This window comes from Electrona antarctica (assembly GCF_951216825.1).
Source record: "Electrona antarctica genome assembly, chromosome: 10".
Taxonomy (NCBI): Eukaryota; Metazoa; Chordata; class Actinopteri; order Myctophiformes; family Myctophidae; genus Electrona; species Electrona antarctica.
Genome location: NC_136791.1, coordinates 30,547,579 through 30,573,010, shown reverse-complemented (window position 1 = coordinate 30,573,010; position 25,432 = coordinate 30,547,579). Strand labels below are relative to the sequence as shown.

General features: G+C 46.5%; 1 protein-coding gene across 3 annotated transcripts in view; it reads right to left on the bottom strand.

The window, feature by feature from the left end:
• The window catches only part of LOC306931685 (signal-induced proliferation-associated 1-like protein 2), a 152,438-nt gene that overhangs the window by 76,654 nt on the left and 50,352 nt on the right, over nt 1–25,432 (bottom strand). For all 3 annotated transcript variants that reach the window (XM_079513228.1, XM_079513229.1, XM_079513230.1), the window contains exons 2-6: nt 18,775–20,290; nt 17,843–18,048; nt 15,862–16,100; nt 8,538–8,671; nt 4,311–4,499 (exon numbers count right to left, since the gene is read on the bottom strand). In XM_079513228.1, the coding sequence (XP_079369354.1) occupies nt 4,311–4,499; nt 8,538–8,671; nt 15,862–16,100; nt 17,843–18,048; nt 18,775–19,881 (1,875 nt within the window). In that variant the 5' untranslated portion in view covers nt 19,882–20,290. The remainder of the gene's footprint in view (nt 1–4,310; nt 4,500–8,537; nt 8,672–15,861; nt 16,101–17,842; nt 18,049–18,774; nt 20,291–25,432) is intronic.

Below are 25,432 nucleotides of genomic sequence, written 5' to 3'. Positions count from 1 at the left end.
TCTCTAACATCTCATCTCTGTCCCTTGTTTCCTGGCACTGGGAGAAAACAAACTCTATAGAGCGTCGCAGTCCCGCCCCCTACCAGGGCCCAGGAAATGATTCCCGTTCATTTTCCTCATAGACATTTCAAAAAGTATTTATTTATAGACCTTTTAAGCCTCGTACAAAGCCAACTCGAGTTGTGAGAAATCATGACAACAAACACAATTTTTCGGGTCGAACAAATAATTAGAAAGAAGAAGAAAACGGCAGGTTACAACACTTTTTTTCTTGTTTTTCTTCTTTGTAATTATTTGTTTGGTCCAAAATATTGTGTTTATTGTCATGATTTGTCGCATTGGGAATTATTTCCTGGGCCTGGCGTCGTCATGAAAGGGGGCGGGACTGCGACGCTCTATAGCTACAGAGGGCCGTTATGGGAGTAATCCCCTGAACCTAGTAGCAGAATCACTACTGATCTGTGATTGCTTTTGTACCACCATCCAAAATCTTTGACAGCTTAACATTATTCGGTGAAATGTGTTACTATTCAAGATGACAATCATTCTGTCATTCTATCTGTCCGGCTTTTGAATAGTCTTAACAGATGTTCTGGTTGGTTGCCATTCTTTGTGATTTCTATGGGCTCGCCATCTCAAAATCACATCTCAAAAAGAATCTTGATTACCTGCCAAATGCTTTTTCCCAGTCCACTCCAGTATGTAGCCATTTCACACCAATCTAAAATGTGATCTAAAATACATCCACACATGTGCCATGTGCTCTTGTTACAGTCACGGGCCATTACAATACAGTAATCTATTAGGCTTTTTGGGTAGGGGGGGGGGGGGGGGGGGGGGGGGTTGTGCAGATGCTGGTCCATGGAGACTGTGGACAATAAACGCTCCATGAGCATCTCACTCAGCAGGTGTCCTTTCCTTTCCCTGGTCATGGAGAACGGCTTGGCATGCACACATGCTCTTGCACGGGTATAATATGCATGGCACGCACGCACGCACACGCGCACGCACACACACACACGCACACACACACGCGCACACACACACACACACACACACACACACACAATGCACACAAAAGTTCAGTTAAAGTTTCAGAGCTGAATTCCACATACTCAACCTAAATGGGTCTGCCAAAGCACTCTCATGAACTTCTCATCGCTTTACGAGATCTAAAGATTTTTCCCGTCGAATCTCAACTTCCACATACAGTACAAACACATTAGCCGGGTGCTGAAAGCTCGGCCCAAAACTAGATTATTATGGGATGCCTGACACACTGGCACGGCTCGGCAGCATTGCATTAATGATTAACCCATTTTGACCTGGGAACGATTCTACAAATGTCTTCTAAATCCTGACAGTTTTCTGAAAAACCCTATGTTTCTATGTCAGTCGTTTTCAAACATTTTCATGTCAAGGACCCCCAAGATTATATGTAATTGGCCGCCGAAAATATGTACTTCCAGGGACACCCCAGAAGCAAAGAAAACTTTGGCTCTGAAAGAATATATATTCAAAGATTTGCACTACATTTTCACGATTTTTCAAAAATAGCAGACCTACAAGCTCGTAGCGCGGCACTCGGTGCCGCACTATGAGCTTGTAGATCTGCTATTTTTCAATAGCCAAAGTATAACAATGCTTAAAACACCAAAAGGGGATCCCGCCCAAAATGGGTTAAAACAGATTTAAGCGTTAAAAGCCTGGGGCTACAGGGTTCTGAGGTGAATACAAGACTGGCGGCCACAGGGTTCTGAGCTGAAGTGCCAATTGAAACAGCCTCAAGTCTCGTCTCTTACGTCCACAACTGGTTCACAAAGAGTTTACACGGACAAATTCCACTCCATGCATGTTCATTTCTCTATGATGTCTCAGGTTGTCCAGCAGCCTATACAGTATTACAGCCTCTCATGTCGTAAGCATGGGAGAATAGTTGTTCACTGTGATGAGCAAACCCCTCACATCATGAAAAAAAACTTTCATATTTTTTCCCATAAATGAATGCCCTTGATTATACTTGTACATGTTCGAAAATAGCCGGTCTGCAAGCTCACAATGCATTTAAATAGCCGGTCTGCAAGCTCACAATGCATTTAAATAGCCGGTCTGCAAGCTCACAATGCATTTAAACAGGTAAAAACTAAATCCAATTTCCTCTTTCCTGGTAATGTTTCTCTGACATACAAGGTTTCTGCCCGACAGCGACTGCATAAACCATGAACCGACATCGAGGGTCTAGTTTGCCAAACAGTGGGTCGGGGACCCATTTGTGGATCCCATTATTTTTTAGTTTCCTACATTTAGTTTTTAATCATTATTATTTCAAAACATTTAAAAAAAAAAACATTTCCAAAAAAAAGCAAATAAAATAATTTCAGTAATTTAATGACAAACCCAAATACAAATCTAAGAAATTCCATGAATTAGAAAACAAGTGTCTTAAGTAGTACAGCTTGTAGATCGGGCTATTTGGGTCCCGGGCGAACGTCTAATTTATCTTTTGGGTCACGGGCTAAAAAGTTTGGGAACCACTGTGTGTAGGAGACAGACCTTATTCCTCCAACCACGTGTGGAGCTGATTGATGCAGATAATTGGCTTTGGGATTGTGAGTTAGAAAGGCTGTCATCCACATCCGCTAAGGATGGTCACTAAACCTGCTACAGTAACACTGGGCATATGAGCGTGCGTGTGCATGTGCATGTGCGTGTGAGTGTGAGTGTGAGTGTGAGTGTGAGTGTGAGTGTGAGTGCGTGTGCGTGTGCGTGTGCGTGTGTGTGTGTGTGCGTGCGTGCGTGCGTACGTGCGTGCGTGTGTGTGTGCGCACACGTGCAAGAGGGACATAGTTGACACATTCCATTAGAAGAGCCTGTCCCTTGCCAGTCAGAGTGATGGGCCAAGCTAACGAATGCAATTACGTTAATAATCCAGCGATTCTCTGATAGTAAGACAGGCTCTACAGTAACACACACACACACACACACACACACACACACACACACATCTTGCTGTTTCGCTCGATGAGAAATTAAAGGGCTTAAAAGATCATACAATGAATGAATATTCTTCTACTCTACTGCTGTGAATATGGAGAGTAGCTCTATCTCTTGTTTCCATTAGCGTTACATTGAAACAAGGATAACAGAAGACGGCGTCAGCCTCAGCCATCCAGGCATGATATCAACTCAGCTGCTGAAATAACCTTGTGAAAATAGATGTTACTCTGAGTCTGTGTCTGAGAGAGTCCTTTCTTTCAGCAGAAAAAGCATGTCAGTGAAATCGATGGCCACTACTGTGAGCCAGGGATTCATATCGATTCTATTTAAGAGTGGTATTGGCTGTCCTCTGCATCCGCCTGGGAGCCAGTGAATATCTTAAGTAGTGTTGACAGGCACCCCACCGATGGCACACCGGTTCCTGCCATCCCAACATAAGCTTTGCCACCAGTAGTGAAGATGCATTTTATTTTATTACAAAATACAACCATAGATGTAAATCATCAATCATCATCAACGCCCATCAATTAGGGTTAGCGAAAAGGAGACTCCTTGTTGCTAGACTGTGGATTCAAATGAAAACCACCCAGGAACCCAACAAGGTGCCCTTGGAAAAGGTTGTATGTGGCAGCATCCACTATGTGAAACTGTGTTTATGAGTAGAGAGGGGGGGGGGATGGAGCTGAGCTCAGCCAAATCTTTGACATAATGCCATGACCCAGACAAAGGATTTGTCCTAGAAACTACAAAGACACCAGAGAGTCACCCTGGCAGTACACCAGTGTTGTTTTTGTCGACTAAAACTATGACGAAAAATGTTCGTCGACTACCTTTTTCACTGATGAAAACTAAATGGAAACTAAATGAAAACTAAGCTATGATGACTAAAACTAAGACTAAATATATTGTCAATTTCGTCAACACATAACAACTAGACTAAAATGTTAGGAAGGGACTAGTGGACAAGAGATCCAGTATACGTCTCACAACGCGTCGCAGCGCCGAGCTTGTAGATCGGCTATTTTCAGCAAGTGTAAAATCAGTCATTACAACGGCATATAGGCCCACCAAAATACATTTTAGTCGACTAAATCAACTGTAGATTTAGTCGACTAAAATCTTATGATATTTAGTCAACTAAAACTAGACTAACCCTAAAACATTTCAGGTGACAAAAATGCAACTAAAACTAAATGGAAACTACTCAAGAGACTAAAACAGAAATTTGCTGCCAAAAACAACACTGCTGTGGTAGTGGTGGTCACCATTTCAATCCACGTGAACGCTGCAACAAGCCAACAGGCGTTACTCACCCCTTGCTCGTCCAGCTTGAGGAGCTGCTCCGCGACCTTGGGGGAGTTGAGGGCCAGCCGTAGACACTGGATGTTGAGCTCAGGGATCACGTACTCCAGCACCTCCTTCAGGGGCAGTCCCCGCGCTGTCCCGTGTCTCGCTGTGGACGGGACGGCATCTTCCAGGATGGCCCCGCGGAGCGTTGTGAGCTAAGAGGACAGAGAGAACGTGAGGAATTGAAGATCGATTCTGTTCATTATACTATACTGCCTATTGCAATGACTGAGTACTGGTCCTTTGCAATGTATCCAAGCGGGAATCGAACCCAGGACCTTCTAGCTGTGAGGCGACAGCAGTACCGACTGTGCCACCGTGTCCCAGTTCCACTGTCTTTTGCGCCCATGTGTGTCAAGTTGTCGACTCCACAAACAAAAATATTCTTATTATCTTTCATTTAAATCTCACATTCCAAACACATTTGAATGAATACAATGTTCCTTTAACCAATCTGTGTGGCAGAGTACTGCATATGTGGGGCTATTATCTGCAGTGGTTGTTGGTCTCCCTACTCTTTCATTAAGAAATGTAGACCCCAGTGTCGTACTGTAGGTGGCAATGCCAGTAAAGTTATTTGAAGCAGAGGGTGCACCTAATAGGACACTGGACGCGTGCCCATGTCTATTGCAGTTCAGACATTGTTGCAATTACCTCATTAGACAGGCTCTCAACGTTTTTGGCTGGGGAACCCCGGAAATGCTTTGGCTATGTCTCGTGACCCCCGTCCTGCCCCCCTTCCCCACCACCAATACAAACTGACTGCAAAAATAACCTTAATAATAGAGAAAATAGGCCTGGGCTGTGGCATTGTGCCGCGGGTTCGACTCCCGATCCCGACGGCCCTTACTGCATGTCACCCCCCCATCTCTCTCCCCCATTCCCTGTTAGCCTACTGTCTGTCCCTCTATAAAAAAATATAAAATAAAGGCGAAAGCCGCAAAAAAAACATTAAAAAAAAAATAATAATAGAGAAAATATATCATAAATGAATACTGAAACCAGATATAATCATTATGGAAAGTTTATGCATGCATGCACCATGTACTATGTAAATTGGGCAATATTATGCGTGTCTTAAGTACCAGGTCTTATTACTTAACTTAAGACCTGGAGGCGTGATCAATGCCATTTGGCTATTCTGAGTGGCCAAACAGCATTGACCACGCCTCAGGTCTTAAGTTAAGTCATAAGACCTGGTACTTAAGACACGCATAATACTGTCCAATCATTTCCATTTTCCAGCCATTCAGCTGCAATTCTTTTTTTTTTTTCTCAACCCAAGGGGTCGCGACCCACGGACCCACGTTGAGAACCCCTGCATTAGACAACGGACATAAAACCTGTTTGTTTTAATTGGTGCATTGCAGTCAAATAATAAGGCACAACATGGATCACACAAGGCTGATACTGTATGTAGGCTGATGGTAATGCAATGCAGTCATGACATCGTCATGAGATATAAATATTTAGGCCAATAGGCACCATTAGTGGCTCCAACGGACAACATTAGGCACTCATCTGATGAATAATTGAGCTGGGCTAACGACACAGACGATGTTAAGCAGCATTTTACTGTTCAGACCATGAATGTGTCAGTAAAAGTTGATCTGAACTGCTTCAGATTTGCTACATGAACCCCCCACTGGGCTACAGCACACCCCGCCACACTTGCTTAAATAAGTCCCATTTCATAGTTTGTCTTCGAGGCCAGTGGGCATGGTTGAGAGCAGCGTCAGTGGCTCTCTGACAGATATCCACGCTGAAAGGCTGACTAGTTTACAGTCTCTGGGAGGAGGAGGGGACGGCTGAGAGACAGACAGAGAGAGAGAGAGAGAGAGAGAGATTTGCATGAGTTCATGCAGATAGACTTTCTAGTGATTGGGGAGTTGAAACACTGTATGTGTGTTCCTCGCAGGGCTAGCATGACCCAGATAACACAGCCTTTATCTGGAGAGAGAGAGAGAGAGAGAGAGAGAGAGAGAGAGAGAGAGAGAGGAGCGGTGCTTCAAACCAAGACTGGCATTTAATATCAGTGACATTTCTCTGCCTGGTGCATCTGTCTCACCTGAATTATTCAGAGGATACGACCACCCCGGCATCAATCAATGGAATGCTTTCTGTACATGAGGGACCGACTGTGTGTGTGTGTGTGTGTGTGTGTGTGTGTGTGTGTGTGTGTGTGTGTGTGTGTGTGTGTGTGTGTGTGTCGAGGCCATACGTGATTTACTGCCATTGTGTGCACACCCACGATGCACACTTAATGTTCACGATGTGTGATGTGTTGTTGAACTGCTGGATCAAAAGCCAACTCTCTGATAGATTGCATCAGTGTTTGCATGACTGACTGACGGAGTGAGTCACACAGCTTTATATCACTGACCTCCTTTAATTTAGCCACAAAGGAGAGAAAGGGGGGAGAGATTCCTTTCCTTCTGCTACAGCTACACTGTCAGAATGGGCTATACGTACAGTATGCACACAGAATAACTCTTCCTACTTCCGGGCCACTTCCCTACTTCCTTCACAGCTGTTACGCATGATAAATGGTAAATGGTGCATTCATATAGTGGCGCTTTACATTGATTGTGCCACCCATTGACACACACATTCATACACCGATGGCGGCGGAAACCATGCAAGGTACCAACTAGCACATCCATCGGGAGCAATTAGGGGTTCAGTGTCTTGCTCAAGGGCACTTCGACACTAACTCTGGGGGAGCCTGGGGTCGAACAGGCAACCTTGCGGTTCCCATCCAGCCACTCTACCCCTGAGCCACCGCTGCCCATACTGAAAATATTTAAGGCTCTAGCTGTTCCATTTAGTGTACAGTGGTTTTCAAACATTTTAATTTCCAGGACCCCCATAACTTGGAGTATACTATCTCCGAGTTACACACCTGTACAGGGCCATTTGGAGCACAGTCAAGGACACTTTGAGACCCACTGGGGTAGCGGAGTGTTTCCAGTGAGCCAACACTGCACAATAGCAGCACCCTGACTCTGTTTGACCAGAATGGAACAGAGCCTTCATTAGTATCATCTTTAACACCGGTGAAGGAAGTATAGGGAAGTGGCCCAAGTTTTTTCCAAAATGGCGTGTATGCCATGCCTATGTATATACAGCCCATTTAGCCACAAAGAGGAGAGAGAGAGCAGAAAGGGGGGGAGAGTTGAGAGAGGGGAGTGGAGAAAAGAGAAAAGAGAGAGGAGGTCTCCACTTTGTTTTTAGGTACTCCTTCAACATTCCTGCACTCTTCTTGCACTGCTTAACCACGCTCTGCTGTTGAGCTTACCTAAAGCAGTACCAGTCCAGTCCAAAACCCAGAGAGGATTACATTTCCATCTCGACCATGAAAGCAACCTTGTCCTTTGAGAGCTTATTCTCCAGTGGAGCTGGGAGCGCAGGTTATAATAAGACAAATATCACCACCAGCTACTGTTTCTCTCACAGTGAGCAGAGGATGAAACTATTGAAATCTATTTTTAATAAGCAGCGAAGAAGGAAGGGCAGTCCAGTCCCACTTTTCTATAAATGGCTTTATTGAGATGGACGACCGGATAGAAGACCGGAGAGAGGTACAGGGGAGGTTTAAACTTAGGATTTGATCGCAATACACAAATCATCAGTTTCAATGTAATAATAAAGAAATTAGAATAAATAAACGGATCAAACTAGGATTAATAAAGCGCCGGTCAAAGCTGTACACAATCCACCGCAATGCCAAACGATGTACATTTGACTAATTTAGCTTATTTTGTTTTGCCTTAGCCTGGCCCTGCCAGAGTGATTTCTGGTATAGAGGGGCGGGTGCCACCGGGATCACAGCGTTGGATCCTATTGGTTCACTGATCTGAGCGCCCGCCCCCGCTCCCCTCGGCTCCGCCCCTCCTATCCATCCCTGGTAGAAAACCGCAGAGAAAGCTGACGTCACCATATTTGGAGCGACGCCCCCTCTGCACTGTAGTTCACTCCCACTCCTAGACCAGGAAATGTGTCTCGTTCCCCCAGGCTTTCGTTGTTGAGCCGAATGCGAACGAAAATAAAAGCCTGGATACCGAGGCTAGTTTTGCCTATAATGACATGCCCAGGTTGAAAGCGGTTAAACACCTTTGTTATATGTTGTTTATTTCCTTATAAACACACAGTAGTAGTGAAAAGCAGAGCATAATTAGAACACATAAATGTACCTGGCTGGTTCTGAAGGTGACCCGGTAGTTGTGCTGCATTCCATCTTTCTCCTTCCCCTCGTCCAGTTTCTCCCTGCGGATGCTGACTGCCACGGGGCCCAGGTTCTCATCCACCCCAAAATAGTTCTGATGCTCTGCAGGGAGAGAACACGTCCACTTAGAATTAAAACAAAAATGGAAATAGTTTTCATGAAAAAGACCACACACACACAAAAATAAACCATGACATTGTATGTGGGATTTAATATTGAGAAATCCACCAGGTATTATTTGCAGCGTTATTCGTGACGTGGCCATTCAGAGTGCATGGCTGTTTGGAGCATAGACCTAGAAAGGTAGAAGACGTCTGTTTTGCAGCGTTATCGTCGAGAATCGCTCATCCAATCGACTTCACACTCGACACGGCTCTCCCTTAGGTCCTCAGCAATATACCCACAAAGTGTGAAATCGATCGGATGAACGGCTCTCCTGATATGGGAAAGTCCGAAAGACAGACATACAGAGATTCGTTCTGATAATTGATAAAATGATTAAAAGTGCGAATGGTTTTAAGAGGCCATGGCCCTGTCTGTCCTCTCTGGCAGATTTGTTGATCCCTGATTACGGAGAACAGCAGGGTTCCACTTCAGATTAGAATCCCCCCTCGTGTGGCTGATTTGACCTCATTCTCTTTGTTATGGCAACAGCATTTAAAAGAACAAGCCATAGGACACAGAGAAAGGAGATGATGCTCATTTCACTTAGGATCTGAGAATCGGCTTAACGTTTTTTTGCAGTGTTCAGATGCTTACAGAGTTTATCAACATGACAACATTTGATTATGGAGTGTATACAGACAGACAGACAGACACTATTATACAGTAAACAATGTTTTTGTACAAATGTATGGATTGAGTGAGGATTTTTCTGTGTAAGCCTCCTGAAATCGTTAACAGATATCTGTGAAACAATAACCGAGATAGGAGAAGACATGTACATTACAGTCAATTAACAATGGGATGAAAATGAACCTGTTTGCTCCCTTTCTCTCAACAAACAAACCAGGAGTGAGAGTGCACACAGGGTGGGGTGTGTGCATGGGGGGGGGGGGGGGGTATGGACAGGGGCAGGGCTTTGCGTAGGCACAGCAGTGCCTAAAGCAAACAGCCCCTAATCCAGGCTAAAGCCAGATAGAAAGACCCCAGGATCCAGCAGCCCACAACAAAAGAAAAACCTCACCAGGGGATTCGGGGCAGCACAGACGATCTGAAAGCATCTCAGACTTCCAAAAAGAGGGCCAGCTAGGCCCCTTGCAGCAGCCATCCAGCTAGGCCCCTTACAGCAGCCAGTTAGGCCCCTTGCAGCAGCCATCCAGCTAGGCCCCTTACAGCAGCCAGCTAGGCCCCTTACAGCAGCCATCCAGCTAGGCCCCTTACAGCAGCCAGCCAGCTAGGCCCCTTACAGCAGCCATCCAGCTAGGCCCCTTACAGCAGCCATCCAGCTAGGCCCCTTACAGCAGCCAGCCAGCTAGGCCCCTTACAGCAGCCATCCAGCTAGGCCCCTTACAGCAGCCATCCAGCTAGGCCCCTTGCAGCAGCCATCCAGCTAGGCCCCTTACAGCAGCCAGCTAGGCCCCTTGCGGCAGCCATCCAGCTAGCCCCCTTACAGCAGCCAGCTAGGCCCCTTACAGCAGCCAGCTAGGCCCCTTGCAGCAGCCATCCAGCTAGGCCCCTTACAGCAGCCATCCAGCTAGGCCCCTTACAGCAGCCAGCCAGCTAGGCCCCTTACAGCAGCCATCCAGCTAGGCCCCTTACAGCAGCCATCCAGCTAGGCCCCTTGCAGCAGCCATCCAGCTAGGCCCCTTACAGCAGCCAGCTAGGCCCCTTGCGGCAGCCATCCAGCTAGCCCCCTTACAGCAGCCAGCTAGGCCCCTTACAGCAGCCAGCTAGGCCCCTTGCAGCAGCCATCCAGCTAGGCCCCTTACAGCAGCCAGCTAGGCCCCTTGCAGCAGCCATCCAGCTAGGCCCCTTACAGCAGCCAGCTAGGCCCCTTACAGCAGCCAGCCAGGCCCCTTACAGCAGCCAGCTAGGCCCCTTACAGCAGCCAGCTAGGCCCCTTACTGCAGCCAGCTAGGCGCCTTACAGCAGCCATCCAGCTAGGCCCCTTGCAGCAGCCATCCAGGCCCCTTACAGCAGCCAGCCAGGCCCCTTACAGCAGCCATCCAGGCCCCTTACAGCAGCCAGCCAGGCCCCTTACAGCAGCCAGCTAGGCCCCTTGCAGCAGCCATCCAGGCCCCTTACAGCAGCCATCCAGGCCCCTTACAGCAGCCAGCCAGGCCCCTTACAGCAGCCAGCTAGGCCCCTTACAGCAGCCATCCAGGCCCCTTACAGCAGCCATCCAGGCCCCTTACAGCAGCCAGCTAGGCCCCTTACAGCAGCCATCCAGGCCCCTTACAGCAGCCAGCTAGGCCCCTTACAGCAGCCATCCAGGCCCCTTACAGCAGCCAGCCAGGCCCCTTACAGCAGCCATCCAGGCTCCTTACAGCAGCCAGCTAGGCCCCTTACAGCAGCCAGCTAGGCCCCTTACAGCAGCCAGCTAGGCCCCTTACAGCAGCCATCCAGGCCCCTTACAGCAGCCAGCTAGGCCCCTTACAGCAGCCAGCTAGGCCCCTTACAGCAGCCAGCTAGGCCCCTTACAGCAGCCAGCTAGGCCCCTTACAGCAGCCATCCAGGCCCCTTACAGCAGCCAGCCAGGCCCCTTACAGCAGCCATCCAGGCCCCTTACAGCAGCCATCCAGGCCCCTTACAGCAGCCAGCTAGGCCCCTTACAGCAGCCATCCAGGCCCCTTACAGCAGCCAGGCCCCTTACAGCAGCCAGCTAGGCGCCTTACAGCAGCCATCCAGCTAGGCCCCTTACAGCAGCCATCCAGCTAGGCCCCTTACAGCAGCCAGCTAGGCGCCTTACAGCAGCCATCCAGCTAGGCCCCTTGCAGCAGCCATCCAGCTAGGCCCCTTACAGCAGCCATCCAGCTAGGCCCCTTACAGCAGCCATCCAGCTAGGCCCCTTACAGCAGCCAGCTAGGCGCCTTACAGCAGCCATCCAGCTAGGCCCCTTGCAGCAGCCATCCAGCTAGGCCCCTTACAGCAGCCATCCAGCTAGGCCCCTTGCAGCAGCCATCCAGCTAGGCCCCTTGCAGCAGCCATCCAGCTAGGCCCCTTACAGCAGCCATCCAGCTAGGCCCCTTACAGCAGCCATCCAGCTAGGCCCCTTGCAGCAGCCATCCGGGGCGTGCCATGTCAATACACTGCGCTGGTATCGGTGTACCCTCAACAACGGGGCGGAGGTCATATCGACATGAATAATATATGAACCATAGCAAGCGAAATATGGACAAAGAATTTGAGGAATGCGAGGCTCGTCTGGCACATTGGAGCTGATGGGAAATGCTCCACGAGGCAGAAGGTCACATGGTGTAGGAAGGGTGCATATGTGCACAGCCTGGGCCATCCTACAGCCTATATATTATATATATATTTTGTCATACGACGCTGTCGCTCGCTGAAAATAACCGATCTGCAACATCCGAGAGAGATCTGCAATTTTTAATGGTTAATGAATCAATTGTTACTTTGTCATGATTGGGTTGGATCTCCTGTGCAGTGGTCTAAACCAGACTAGTTGAGTGTTTTGTATAGCTAGCCAGCTCTGCTCCCATCTAGAAAACATGGTGCCCTTTTGTCATAATGTCATAACCTCTCTCTACCTCTCTATGGCAATTTGACACTCAATGTATGTCCCCACTCTTAATGTTATTAGTGTGGTTGCCTATAGGCAAGCAGACTATCGTTATTGCACTCCAGCGCTTAAATAGTTTAAAAACGTTAAAATGGTGCAATAACTCTTCTATTCTAGGGATGCACTGAATATTCGGCCACCGAAACTATTCAGCCGAATAGCCGAATATTCGGTATTCTGTTCGGTTGATTTTAGAGCCGAAACCGAATAGTCAAAGAGAGGACGACGGTTACCTTTCGTAACCTACTGTTTTCTTGTATTGACGTGTCTTTTGCCATTATCATGTAGCTCTACAACAAAGGTACGGCAATGGTACAAAAACTGGTAATAAAACTAAATAAAAGATATATAATATTAATAATATTATTCTGTATTCAGTTTTCGGCCAACTGTTTCCTATATCCGGTATTCGGTTACGGCCAAGAATTTCCCATTGGGTGCATCTCTACTATCTACCTATATAATAGAATACATTTCATAGATTCTCTGTTTGTATGTATGATTGTCCTCAATGTCCTGTGCATTTTTGGAGACCAGCTCAACCTCACACGTGGCAGGTAGCATTGCTGGTAGCATTGCTGGTAGCATTGCTGGTAGCATTGCTGGTAGCATTGCTGGGGACAAAAGGGGAGAACTGTGTCGAGTGAAAGCAGTTCTCCAAGAATGCAGCCATACCACGGCTCTCGACAACGCTTCCAGGGGCCAAGCAATCGGCCCACTCTAAATGGCCACGCGTTCCAAATGACCACAAGCTCCAAACAGCCCCCCCCCCCCCCCCCCCCCCCCCCCCGTGAACAACACTGGCAGTAGCAATATTGGAAGCAAAGCAATCGTCAGTGGTTCATACAGTAAGTAACTAAGTACTTTTACTTAAGTGCTGCTGTACTTAATACGTACAATTTATGTCAAAGCATAAGCTGAATTCCGGACTTGTACAACATTTTATATTGCAATATTGATACTTTTACTTAAGTAACACATTGGAGTACTTTTTCCAGCACTGGCAATCGTCCTGTTCCAAACAGGCATGCTTTCCGAGTGGCCGCGCGGACGGGCATTGTAACACAAATACTACCATTATGTTCTCCTATGCAGTCCATATGTCTATGTATGACCATATATGCTATATGGATGGCCACTGCCTCCTTCACAGCAGCCTAGAGATGCTCTCTCCTGTAGCCATGGGGGACAGAGGCCTTTAGGAAATCAATGGGATCAAAGATCACTTCAGGGTGATAAAAGCCTGCCATAAACTGGAGACGATGTGTGTGTGTGCGTGCGTGCGTGCGTGCGTGCGTGCGTGCGTGCGTGTGCAGACGTGATGACAGACCTGTCTCTTCAATAAAACATAGGAAAAAAGGTCATGGCTTAAATCAATAGTTTGTACAGTGGGAAAAAAGGCATAATCTAAGAGTGCTTCAAAAGGCATCTGAAAAGCAGCATTTCATACATCGTCCTGCATAAATCATGGAAAGGTCAATTCAGTGTTGTTACTGTATGTACAGTACACCACCAGAGACAATAGAGTGTTGTTACTGTATGTACACCACCAGAGACAATAGAGTCTGTATGTACACCACCAGAGACAATAGAGTGTTGTTACTGTATGTACACCACCAGAGACAATAGAGTCTGTATGTACACCACCAGAGACAATAGAGTGTTGTTACTGTATGTACACCACCAGAGACAATAGAGTGTTGTTACTGTATGTACACCACCAGAGACAATAGAGTCTGTATGTACACCACCAGAGACAATAGAGTCTGTATGTACACCACCAGAGACAATAGAGTGTTGTTACTGTATGTACACCACCAGAGACAATAGAGTGGTTGCAGTTTTTTGTGGAAAAATAAATAGACTTTTCTGACCAATACGTTTTTTGTTAAGGCTGATGCCGATTTCTTTAATCAGCTGATATTTTGTGTCGATATTCAATAACTTCCTGTGTGTGTGTTTGACTGAATTCCCAAGGGATCCCCAATACAAGGCCCCCTCCTGTTTTCGCCGTACACTAAATATCTTCAGCGAAAATAGCTGATCTACTATTAGATCATCTGCTATGAGCTCCTACAAGCTCATAGTGCGGCACCGAGTGCCACGCTATGAACTTGTAGGTCTGCTATTTTTGAAAAATCGTGAAAATGTGCCTGAAATCTTACAATTTAACTCAAATCTTTGCTTCTGGGGAGGTCCCTGGAACAACATATTTTCAGATGGGGGTCGGCAGCCAATGTCATATATATTTGGGGTCCTTGACATGAAAATGTTTGAGAACGACTGACATAGAAACATAGGGTTTTTCAGAAAACTGTCAGGATTTGGAAGACATTTGCAGAATCGTTCCCAGGTCATCATGTGGTTAAACACTGTCCAGTGTTGTGAAGAACGTCTCAGCGTGAAAGAAAAGGTGAAGCAGCTGTTTTTCTTGTGGGGACTACCTTACTTCAGAACGGGTAATCCAATACACTATGAACAGAGAGACACACAGTAGACAGAGGGGTGGGGGGCGGGACAACAGTTACGCATTCACGGTGCCTACGGGTCAGGGATGGGCCGATGGGCCCTTTTTTTAATGAGTGCAGGGACCTTGGCATGGTTTTGATGACCCCAACGGTTTCATGTGAGGAGTGCTCACGCTCCAGAGTCTCCCTTGGGGGGGACAGCTGCAACTCACACACACACACACACACACACACACACACACACACACACACACACACACACACACACACACCGACTCACCTCGCACTCCACTGATCACAGCGTCTACGGGGCCGAGGGCCATATCGCAAGGAGGACACGGACACTCGTCTCCTCCCGAGGAAGTGAAAGGCACACCCTCACACCCGACACAAAGTGCTCTATTGTTCGGACGCTTCATATAATCTAGCGCTACTAAAATAACTGGGCCGTCAGGGAAATCTGATGAGGGGCCGTTTCACTCTGTAGGAGCTCTCCCTCACAATACGGCGGTATTGTTTCGCGAAGTGAAAACAGAGCGATTTAGGATTTATTAGCCTGTAGAGACGGTGCTAATCCTCAACAATGTGTCATTCATACCCTCCCCTGAATCACCTGCCCGACCGCCCCTGCGGAGGCACAGACCACGTGTGCAGCCATCCCAATACACTCTGTGCTTTTCAACCTTTTTCATATCAAGGCCCATTATGTATTTTGCATTTATTGAGCCACGGAACCACCATTTGATGAGATTTAGCCTAGCAGAACTAAGGAACGTTAATTGTTATCGGCAGATAAGATTTGTCCACAATTCCATATTGATGTAGGAGAGATAACAATTATTGATCAAGATAACCATTATTTTACATTCTCTATTGTGTAGACTCCTTGTAAATTAAGTACTAATGCTTAACAATAGTTTAACTATTGAGTGTAAAATGAAACCAAATGGACCCGGAAGGGTCCAGATTTGGTTTCATTTTACACTCTCAAGAGTTAAAGATCTATACGGGTCCTTTTGGTTATATCAACTCTCCAATGACCGCTGGTTATAAAAACACAACACTGGCCAATAATAACTCACCTTTTCCGTAGAAGAACTTGTGGTAGTAGTATGCTCCCAGGTCGATGTGCTCGATGATGTATCGCTTGACCTTCTCTCGGTGGATGGGCTGGCTCTCGCGCGGCACCTCCAGCACCGACACGCCGGCGTTGGTGCAGTGGGAGCTCAGCGAGGACTCGAAGGAGCAGCTGCTCTCACCTCCTCCTCCTCCGCCACCGCCGCCGCCGCCACCGCCACCACCCGAGTAGTTGTTGTTGGCGCTGTCGCAAGGTTATTATAGTCTTTAGTGTTGTTTTTGTTGACTAAAACCAAGAAGAAAAATGTTCGTCGACTACCTTTTTTCACTGACGAAAACTAAATGGAAACTGCTATGATGACTAAAACTATAAGACTAAATATACTGACAATTTCGTCAACAAATAACAACTAGACTAAAATGTTAGGAAGGGACTAGTGGACAAGAGATCCACTATAAGTCATTTTACAATTAGTTGCATGCTGAAAATAGTCGATCTACAAGCCCACAACGTGTCGTAGCGCCTTGATGCCGTCATTATGACGGCATCAAGGCCCGCCAAAATACATTTTGTTCGACTAAATCAACCTTAGATTTAATCGACTAAAACTAGACTAACACTAAAACATCCAAGGTGACTAAAATGTAACTAAAACTAAATGAAAACTATTCAAGAGACTATGACTAAAACTAAAATAGAAATTTGCTGCCAAAAACAACACTGATTATAACTAAAACTACAGAGAAAACTAAAATTGAAATAAAAAAAACTGAAACTTACGGAGAAAGGAAAAGAAAAACGATAACTAAAAACTAGTAAAGGAAAAGAAAAACGATAACTAAACTGAGACTGTACTGCATGTGTGTTTACAAAGCTAACTAAAACTAACTGAAATGATAGACAAAATGTCCTTAGTTTTCGTGTTTGTCAATTTATTTATAAGCTTAATCTGTAAGTGAATATTCTTTTCTCGGGTTCCTAATGACACAATAATACTTAAAGATGAAGTGCCATGATTTTTTTCCAAACTAAAACATGATCATCAGGTCTTATTGTTATAGTACCACAGACGAAAAACAGTCTAAGTCCAAATTTCAGACTGACCCCTCCACGAAAAGGCCTCGTTGTCCTGAACCCTTATCTATCATTTATATATTATGGATCAATAGTGTGGACTTAGACTGTTATTCGTCTGTGGTACTAAGGAGGAAGAATTTTTTCAAAAAAGTGTAAGGTATTTGTTAAAATGTCGTTTTTATGTGGGCACGCCCTGGTTTGCCTGGTGGGTGGTGATCCACCTGAACTGAAGCCACACCCACAGCTGTAGTTGTATGATAAAGGGAGAGGGGTTAGGGGAGGGGCTGATAATGTGTCACTATATTACAGTTTTTTTCAATGGCACGTTTGACTGTCAAGGGTTCAGCCTCCAGGAAGAAACCCTAAATACAAAGGGAATACATCATTGCACATAAAAACGAATCCAGGGTGTCTAATGAAGTACTGTCACCTCATAGACACATGAAAAATACAAAAAATGTGGCACTGCATCTTTAACTCTGGCCCTTTTCGTCAGGTGCAGGATTGAAAAAGGGCCGAAAAAACTAAAACTAACACTAAGACTAATAAAAATTAAAAACTAAACTAAAACTAAGCGTTGTGTAAAAAAAAAGAAAAAAAAAGACTGAATCAAAACTAGCAAATCCGCTGTAAAAAAAACGAACCTAAAACTAACTAGAATTAAAAAAAAAAAAAAATCAAAACTAACAAACTATATATGAATGAAAAATCAACCAAACATGGCCCGGGCGTTAGCTCAACCATCTGGGCACCTAGGAAGCGTGCCACGGGTTCGACTCCTGATCCTGACGGTCTGTGCCGCATGTCTTCCCCCCCATCTCTCTCCCCATTTCCTGACAATCTACTTTTCCTATCAGCAGAAAAAGCCCAAAAAATATATCTTAAAAAAAAAAAAAAATCAATCAAACCTGTTGGCTCTTGAGAGGGAGATCCTCCGCTCGCCCTCGCCGCCCACCTCGTTGCGGAAGTGCGGGCAGCTGTGCAACAGGCCACTGCTCTTGCCGTCGCCCTCGTCGGCGTCCAGGTTCTCCTTGTTGGGGTTCAAGTCCTCCCTGCTGCCTAGCGGGGACTCGAACACGGGAGGAGGAGGGCCGCACGCTGCTGCCAACGAAGCCTGGGGGTGGAAAGTATAAACTAGCGCGTTAATGCTCACGTAAATCATGGAAATGTAGTGCAAATCCTTGAATATATATTCTTTCAGAGCCAACGTTTTTAACTCAAATGTTTGCTTCTGGGGGGGTTCCTGGAACAACATATTTTCAGATGGGGCTCAGCGGCCAATTATATATATATTTGGGGGTCCTTGACATGAAAAGGTTTGAGCACCACTGACACATAGAAACATAGTGTTTTTCAGAAAATTGTCAGGATTTAGAAGGCATTTATAGAATCGTCCTCAGGTCTAAATGGGTTAAGAAACAGGTCGTTTCGAGGAAGCAATCTGATTGGTTGAAACAGCCTTCTAGCCGTGGTTCAAACGAGCACCACTCCACACCTAATCAAAACAAAGAATTCAGCTGCTCTGTTTTTCCAGAGCGCAGCAAACTCGGTGGCTAGGCTAGCTAGTTTCTTGGGACATTTGTGGTCGTAGTGACTACATCTGTCATTAAAAAAATATGTTTTTTCAGCGATTTTCTTAGTTTTAAGGGTAACTGTTGTATAATTGCAACATTACACGAGAGGGTGTGGTTTAACGTGATTATTGCCACGACAGTGATGCGGTCAGGAACGAGACGTAGTTGAGTTCCGCAAGCATCACTGAAGTGGCAATAATTACGTTAAACCACACCCTCGAGTTATATTGCTTAAATGTGAGTGACTTTTTTTCCCCATCACATACCGACAGCCCTCCATCACCGCCGCACGGCGTCACTCCTCCTCCGGCTGCTCCCCCTCCGGCCGACGCGGCCGAGGCCCCCGTGGTGGTGTTCTTCCTCTGGTGGCTCAGCGTGGCTCTGCTCGCCACGGCCTCGCTGATGTTGAACAGCACGCTCTGCACGTCGTAGTGGGCGAAGCACTTCTGGAAGCTGAGCGGCCGCCGGTCCTCCTCCATGGAGAGGCGCAGCGCGTCGCTCTCGCTCTTGATGGCGCGCAGCTTCCGGAACAGCGACGTCTCCGACGAGTCCGACTTGAGCCGTCGCATGAAGGACTCCTTCTCGCCGCCCCTCTCTCCACCGCAGCCGCGGCCGTAGAGCAGCGAGCTGTCTATGTAGTCGTAGCCACCGCCGCCCACAACGTGGACTATCTCGCCCCGGGAGATCTGGGCCGCCGTCTGCAGGCTGGGGGAGAGGGCGGCGTCAAAGCGCAGCAGCTCGGGGAAGCCCATGGGCGGGACGCTGCGGTGGTCGGCGGCGGCGTCCATGACCCGGTAGCCCCGGAGCATGGTGAAGAAGCCGTCGGCGCCGGTGCCCATGAGGCCCTGCCGGTCGATGGACGACGTGCTGCCGTACTCGCGGTGCAGCGAGGCGCCCGTGTTGGGGTTGACGGCGTTCTGGTCCATCATGACGTCCTCCGAGTCGATGTCGCTGATGGTGACGTCGCTGTTGCTGCGCTGGCGGATGGGGTGCAGGCCCGACTTCAGCGGGGAGGGGTGGCCGCCGCCGCCGAGCAGGTCGCTCAGCGTGTACCGGTCGTCCGAGTAGTCCGAGTCCAGGGAGACCGGCTCGCTCTGCTCCTCCTGTAGCAACTCCATGATCGTCTGGTCTTGCTGGCCGTTCTGGTAGGACGTTATGACGTAGTTGGGCGGGGGCCGACCGTCCCACCCGTCCTTCCTGGGGGGCCATTCGGTCACCCGGGCTCGGACTCCCATCTTGGGCATGGCCGGTGCGCCGTTGGTTTTCCCCCCGCTGCCGTCGCACATCCCCTGTGCACTACTGGAGGCCGGTGGTCCCATGCTCCCACCGTTCAGGGCTTTGTGTTTCCTGCTGAACAGCTCCTCTGGTTGCATGGCGTTGGGGTGGGGTGCCTCTCTGCAGGGCCTCACCGCGGTTCCCACGTCGCTCGACGTTTGATTTGTTGTCTGTCACAGGGGCTCAAAATACTCATATCCTGTTGGCGGACTCTTTGTGGAGCAGACGACACTCGGCACCCCTCCTCGTCTTTACATGATGCAAGTCGCTCATCGGTGTCCGGAGGGGGGAGGGGGGGGGGGGGGGAGATCCTTTCTCCGGAGTCAGTGGACCGACCGTTGTCACAAGTCCATAACTCACAGAGGGCCGCTGGCACGGCGACAGACGCGCACCATTTGGGTGTCAAGGACGAGTGTCTGAGACGTGTTGAAGCACAGCGGAGAGGAGCGCTGCGTTCTCCTTTCACAGCACACTGCTAATTCAGGAGGACAGCTGGACCCGTCGGATCTGTGGGACAACAACAAAGACGGGAGAAAATGTTAGCAACGTAACGAGACGAGGGGGGCTAGACGGAGAAACACTGAGACTGAGCGTTTTATACACAAGAGAAGAGGAGCATCATGGAGTTTTTTCTGCAAAACAAGCTGTTAACACAAAGTCAAGTTCAGCTATGAGAAAATGATTATTATTATTACTTTTAAAAGGCTCCCAGGGCTATAGAATAAGGGCTGTACAACAGCTATTCAAAGCATGATGGCATTGATTATACAAGAGCTTTACTTCTACATTTAGCCGTTGTGAGTGCTGTAATGAGCTTGTATGTCTTCCTTGGTGCTTCCAACAACCTCATAGCAGATGGTGATGGAGCAAGGTAGCTAGTACCAGCAACAAGAAGCCAGATGTTCATTTAGATGGAGATGTGCTCTAATGGCTTGCAGCATCATCACATCCACAAATCATGCAGGAATATTAGTTTATGCATTATTCAATTGAATTGAATCTGTGGTAACTTGGTTAGGATGAAAAGTAATAATAAGGCACAGTAAGCATCAGATACTTAAAAGTGTTATGTCTTTTCTGTTTTGCGAAAACTGTTATGATATTTAATTAGAAAATCACACGTGTGTGAAGTGAGCGGCGCTCTTATCATCGTACATCATCGTATACATCACATTCCGTGCTCAGCCAATCAGCTGAGCACATTCCGTGCTCAGCCAATCAGCTGAGCACATTCTGTACTCAAACGGACAGACTTGAGTACGGAAGAGAGCCTCCTCCCTCCTGGAGGTCTCGGATCACCCACTTAGGTCTGAGTTTGAACTGTTGCCCTCAGGTCGTCGGCTGAGGGTGCTACACCACAAAGACTAATCGGTTCAAACTATCCTTTGCCCCGGCTGCTATTCATCTGCTGAACAGCAGATAGCACTTTATTCTTGCCTCTTTGCACATATTGCCCACTAATGCACTTTTGCAGACTTTGCTACTATTGTCAATGTCTCTAGTGCCCTGTTCTTAGATCTAATAGTCTTGTTTTGAATGTTGTTTGTTGTGTGTATTCTTTTACTATTATCTGGCTGCAAAATTTCCCGCAAGGGACAATAAAGCTAACCTTGAACCTTGAACCTTGAACATCAGACACACATGCACACAAAGCTGTGCATAGGAGCAGCTAGCGTCGCTCAAACATTATTTTCTTAACCCTTAGAAGATGAAAGACGCCAATTGGCGTCTTCATCAGAATTCCGTAAATGATCAATGACGCCAATTGGCGTCTTCACAGTTTTTGATGAATCTAAACATATTAATATGCTCCGAAGCGCTGTTTAAATTCCTGAGCTTATATTCCAACTACATTACCCAGAAAACCCGTGTCACGTGACACACGTGTACGTGTTGCCATTGGAAGCTGGTCCCACCCCCTGTAAACAGTGGGGGCAGAGGGAGTCTTCATAGTTTTCATTGTTTTGCCTGTTTGCCGTCTCGCCCGAGCGATTTTCTAGCAGAAAAAGTTGAAAGCAGTACTATTTATTTGAGCGAGTTTTGTGGTAGTAGTATTGATCCATACGCGTCCCAGTCGCCTTCTCCAGGCGGAGTAGCCCTGGTCCAGTGCTTACAGCGAGACTCGCTGCTCCCTCCCTCCTTTTTTCATTGTCTCCCCATCGTCGTCCGATGAGCTATACCGGGAAACCATTGAAGAAGACGATCAACCCGGAATGTTTTGAGGTAATCTTATTGTAGAAAATGCCCTTCTATAGTGATCAGAAATCATAAGATGATCGCTACAAATAGATGCTTGGATAATTACTACTACTAGTCAGATCATGACGCCAGAATGACTCACCACGATGGCCCCCAGCCATTAGCCAGCACCGAAGGTGCTGGCTAATGGTGTTGGTCGGTGCATTGGTGCTGGCTAAGGGCTGGAGGGGGGGGTTGGTGTCGATCGGTTGGTTGGTGCAGTACAAATGTATCGTAGCAGGCATGCACGCATGGCAGTACAAGTATTTTATATTGTAGCGTGCCTTATAGGCGATCTGATCTTTAGAGTAATGTTCGCTCCTTTTATTTACTGTCTACAAAGACGGAGAACAAACATGCATCGTTTACTGAAGCAACGCGTGGTTATGATGACGTTGCCACAAGGATCGGAGGGGGGACGGGGAGTGAAGCTAACAGTAGCGTATTATATAAGATCTGTATGACGTTTCATTGACGTCTGAGCTTGCATGATAATTGCATTCATTGTATATTGTATACAATCATGATTGTACATTGTTTAGTGTGTCTCCGTGTGATGATGATGATGACGATGATGTCAGATAGCCTACGTCCCCCCCCCCCCCCAACTGGCTATTGGCCGGGCTGACTACAGCTAAATGTTTATTTTTATATATTTAGAACTGGCATCGGAGGAGGAGGATGATGATGATGATGATGATGATGAAGACGAAGAGTCAAGACTGCGATGGAGTTCTCCGACACTGAACCGGATGCATTCATTCATTTCAGTTGTTGTTTTTTTTTTAATTTAGCCTACACACACACACACACCGTCAAGAACAACTGGAATGCAGTGGTTTGGGGACACTGGGGAGTTTGGGGACAACTGTTTTGTATGTAGGCCTATTTATTTTCTGTAATATTTATTATAATTGTATTATGTTAGTAGTCATAAAAAATAAAAGACAAGCTTTTACAATGAGTTAGACCTGTCATGGCTATTTTGTTCACTAGTCTGAGGTTTATGGTTTGACTAAGCGAGTTTCAACTGTGATTTACTCTGTAACGGTAGATGGTAAGAACCCAATTTTTTTTGTTATAATACAGTATACATTCAAGTCTATATTTTGATACATATCATGGGCACAAAGTCATATCAAAACAATGTCCTTGGATGAGTTTTTTATCAAAACTGTTTCTTCACAACAGGTTTTTGAGATACATGCATGAATAGACACGGTACTGGTAAGACTATGTAAACATGGTATATATCAAAATGTGCGTTAGAATGTCTAATTTTACCCCAAAAAAGAATTGAGTTTATATGATGTTCCATTTCAGAGCTAGGGGGACTTTTAGCTGGATAGGTCAGATTGATCATGACTGACCATGCTATTTATAGATGGCAAAATATCTACAGTGGTACATGTGAGAAACTTTTTATTTTATTTTAATTGAACTAGACAACTCACCCTTTAAAATGAGATATTGCATGGCTATGTACGCCCAGCAGAAAAAAAGTTATTTAGAAAATAAAACTTCAACCGGTCATAACTTTTTTTGTTGTCCTAGAAACACTACCCAGTGTAAATGCAGGCTCTTTTAAATGGCTTCCAACACCACAACTAAACATTTTATCAACTCAGTTCATTTTTTTCCTGGAAGCAGACAAGCCAAGCTTTCTCTGAAGGTCTTTCGTTGTCACACATTCACAACAGAGAATTTTCAATAAATCATTCAAAAACGCCATTCTGCCATAGAGAAGTCTAAAAACTATATAGAAATCCATGAAACTCTCAAAGAGTTAAGAGCTGCATTACAGAGCTTCTCTGTCTGAAGTACAATTATTGTTATATAGACACAAAACCATTGCATATATCTGAATTCCATACCAGCAGCACAGCGCTATCTTTGTTAACGCAGATAACAGGCTGGCTTAACACAACGTATAATGGCTTTATCAGCAAAACAAATTTGACAGGAAAACGGCTTTGCTATGATAAGACATGGAAACCACCGTTACATGAACAAGTTAATTAACCAGGGACGTGCAGAGAGTGTTAGAGAGGCAGGGGCTGAAATCCCGTAAGAGGGCACTTTTGGACCAAAATAGCGAAAATCGCAGATCTACAAGCTCGCGACGCGTTGAGAGCTTGTAGATCAGCTATTTTCAGTGGCGCAACCCAGCACTCTTTATCTACTGGAGATGCGGTGTAACGACATGGATTTCGAAACAAATTTGTTCAACACAAAATGCTGCGTTCCAAGTTCAGGAGACTTCGGAAAAAAGCAATTCTCCTGAATGCTGCCTTCCGGTATGTGGCATGGAAAGGAGTGGCATTTCTTTCACCATAGTAAATGCTGCATTCGTGGTCTGGAGAGGGCATGAGTCTCTCAGTTGTTTTACAGAAGGGTAAAAGGGCAGGGGCTGAAGCCCCCTTTGCTGTCTATGTGTGCACGTCCCTGAAGTTAACATCCTCCCCCCCTCCCTCCCTTCGTCAGCTGGGGAATGTAAATAATAACAGCCAGCAGCTCCTCTGGACAAAAGGCCTGGAATCAGCAGCTCTCTACGTTCATTAACCTGAGGCGGAGGTTGAAGAACCCTGACGGGCATGTCCTTGATATACAACAACACGGTCTCGCTATCCCTCCCTCCCCCTGGGGAGGTTTTCATATGTCACACGCAGGCAGCAAACTCCCAGGGTTTCCATATTTATACATAACCGATGCCCCCGCAGACCATCTGTACATATGCAATGGAGGTGACGCTTTGGTCATATACTGTAGCTGCAGTTTAATAAAACAAGACAGGGTATATTAACAGCGTGGCACTGCATGGCTTCCATGTAGATCTCAGGGCCATGAAGGCATTAAATAATTCAACTTAAAGGGACATTTCACCGCTGGAAGAAACTGCAGTCACTCAATGTTAATACATAACAGTAGCACAATTTGAAATTTGCACCCTATATGGCCAGAAGAATTATGTAGTCTGGGTGTTTGACTATAGGGTTTGACTAGGATTTCTGAATTCCTACAATGACCATGATGCATTGGGGGCACTGTCCCACCTTGTGGAGAGGGAGAAGGGCTGTCTTACTAAGAGACAACATGTAGTCCAGGGAGGAAGTCAGACCAGTACCTGTTAAAATGTACTGGCCTGTTAAAAGATTAGAGTTAAAATGTTTTTAACTCCAATCTTTGCTTCTGGGGGGGGGGGGGGAAATTACATAAAATGTTTGGGGTCCTTGATATGAAATATTGAGCACCACTGACACATAGAAACAGAGTATTTCAGAAAACTGTCAGGCTTTCGAAGACATATTTTAAATTTCGACGTGGGTTAACATTTCAAATTCAAAGCGCACACACTTCCCAGTATCCAAATCCCAGCTCTTTGGGGGTGATGCTCAGACTGGGGGCCTGCAA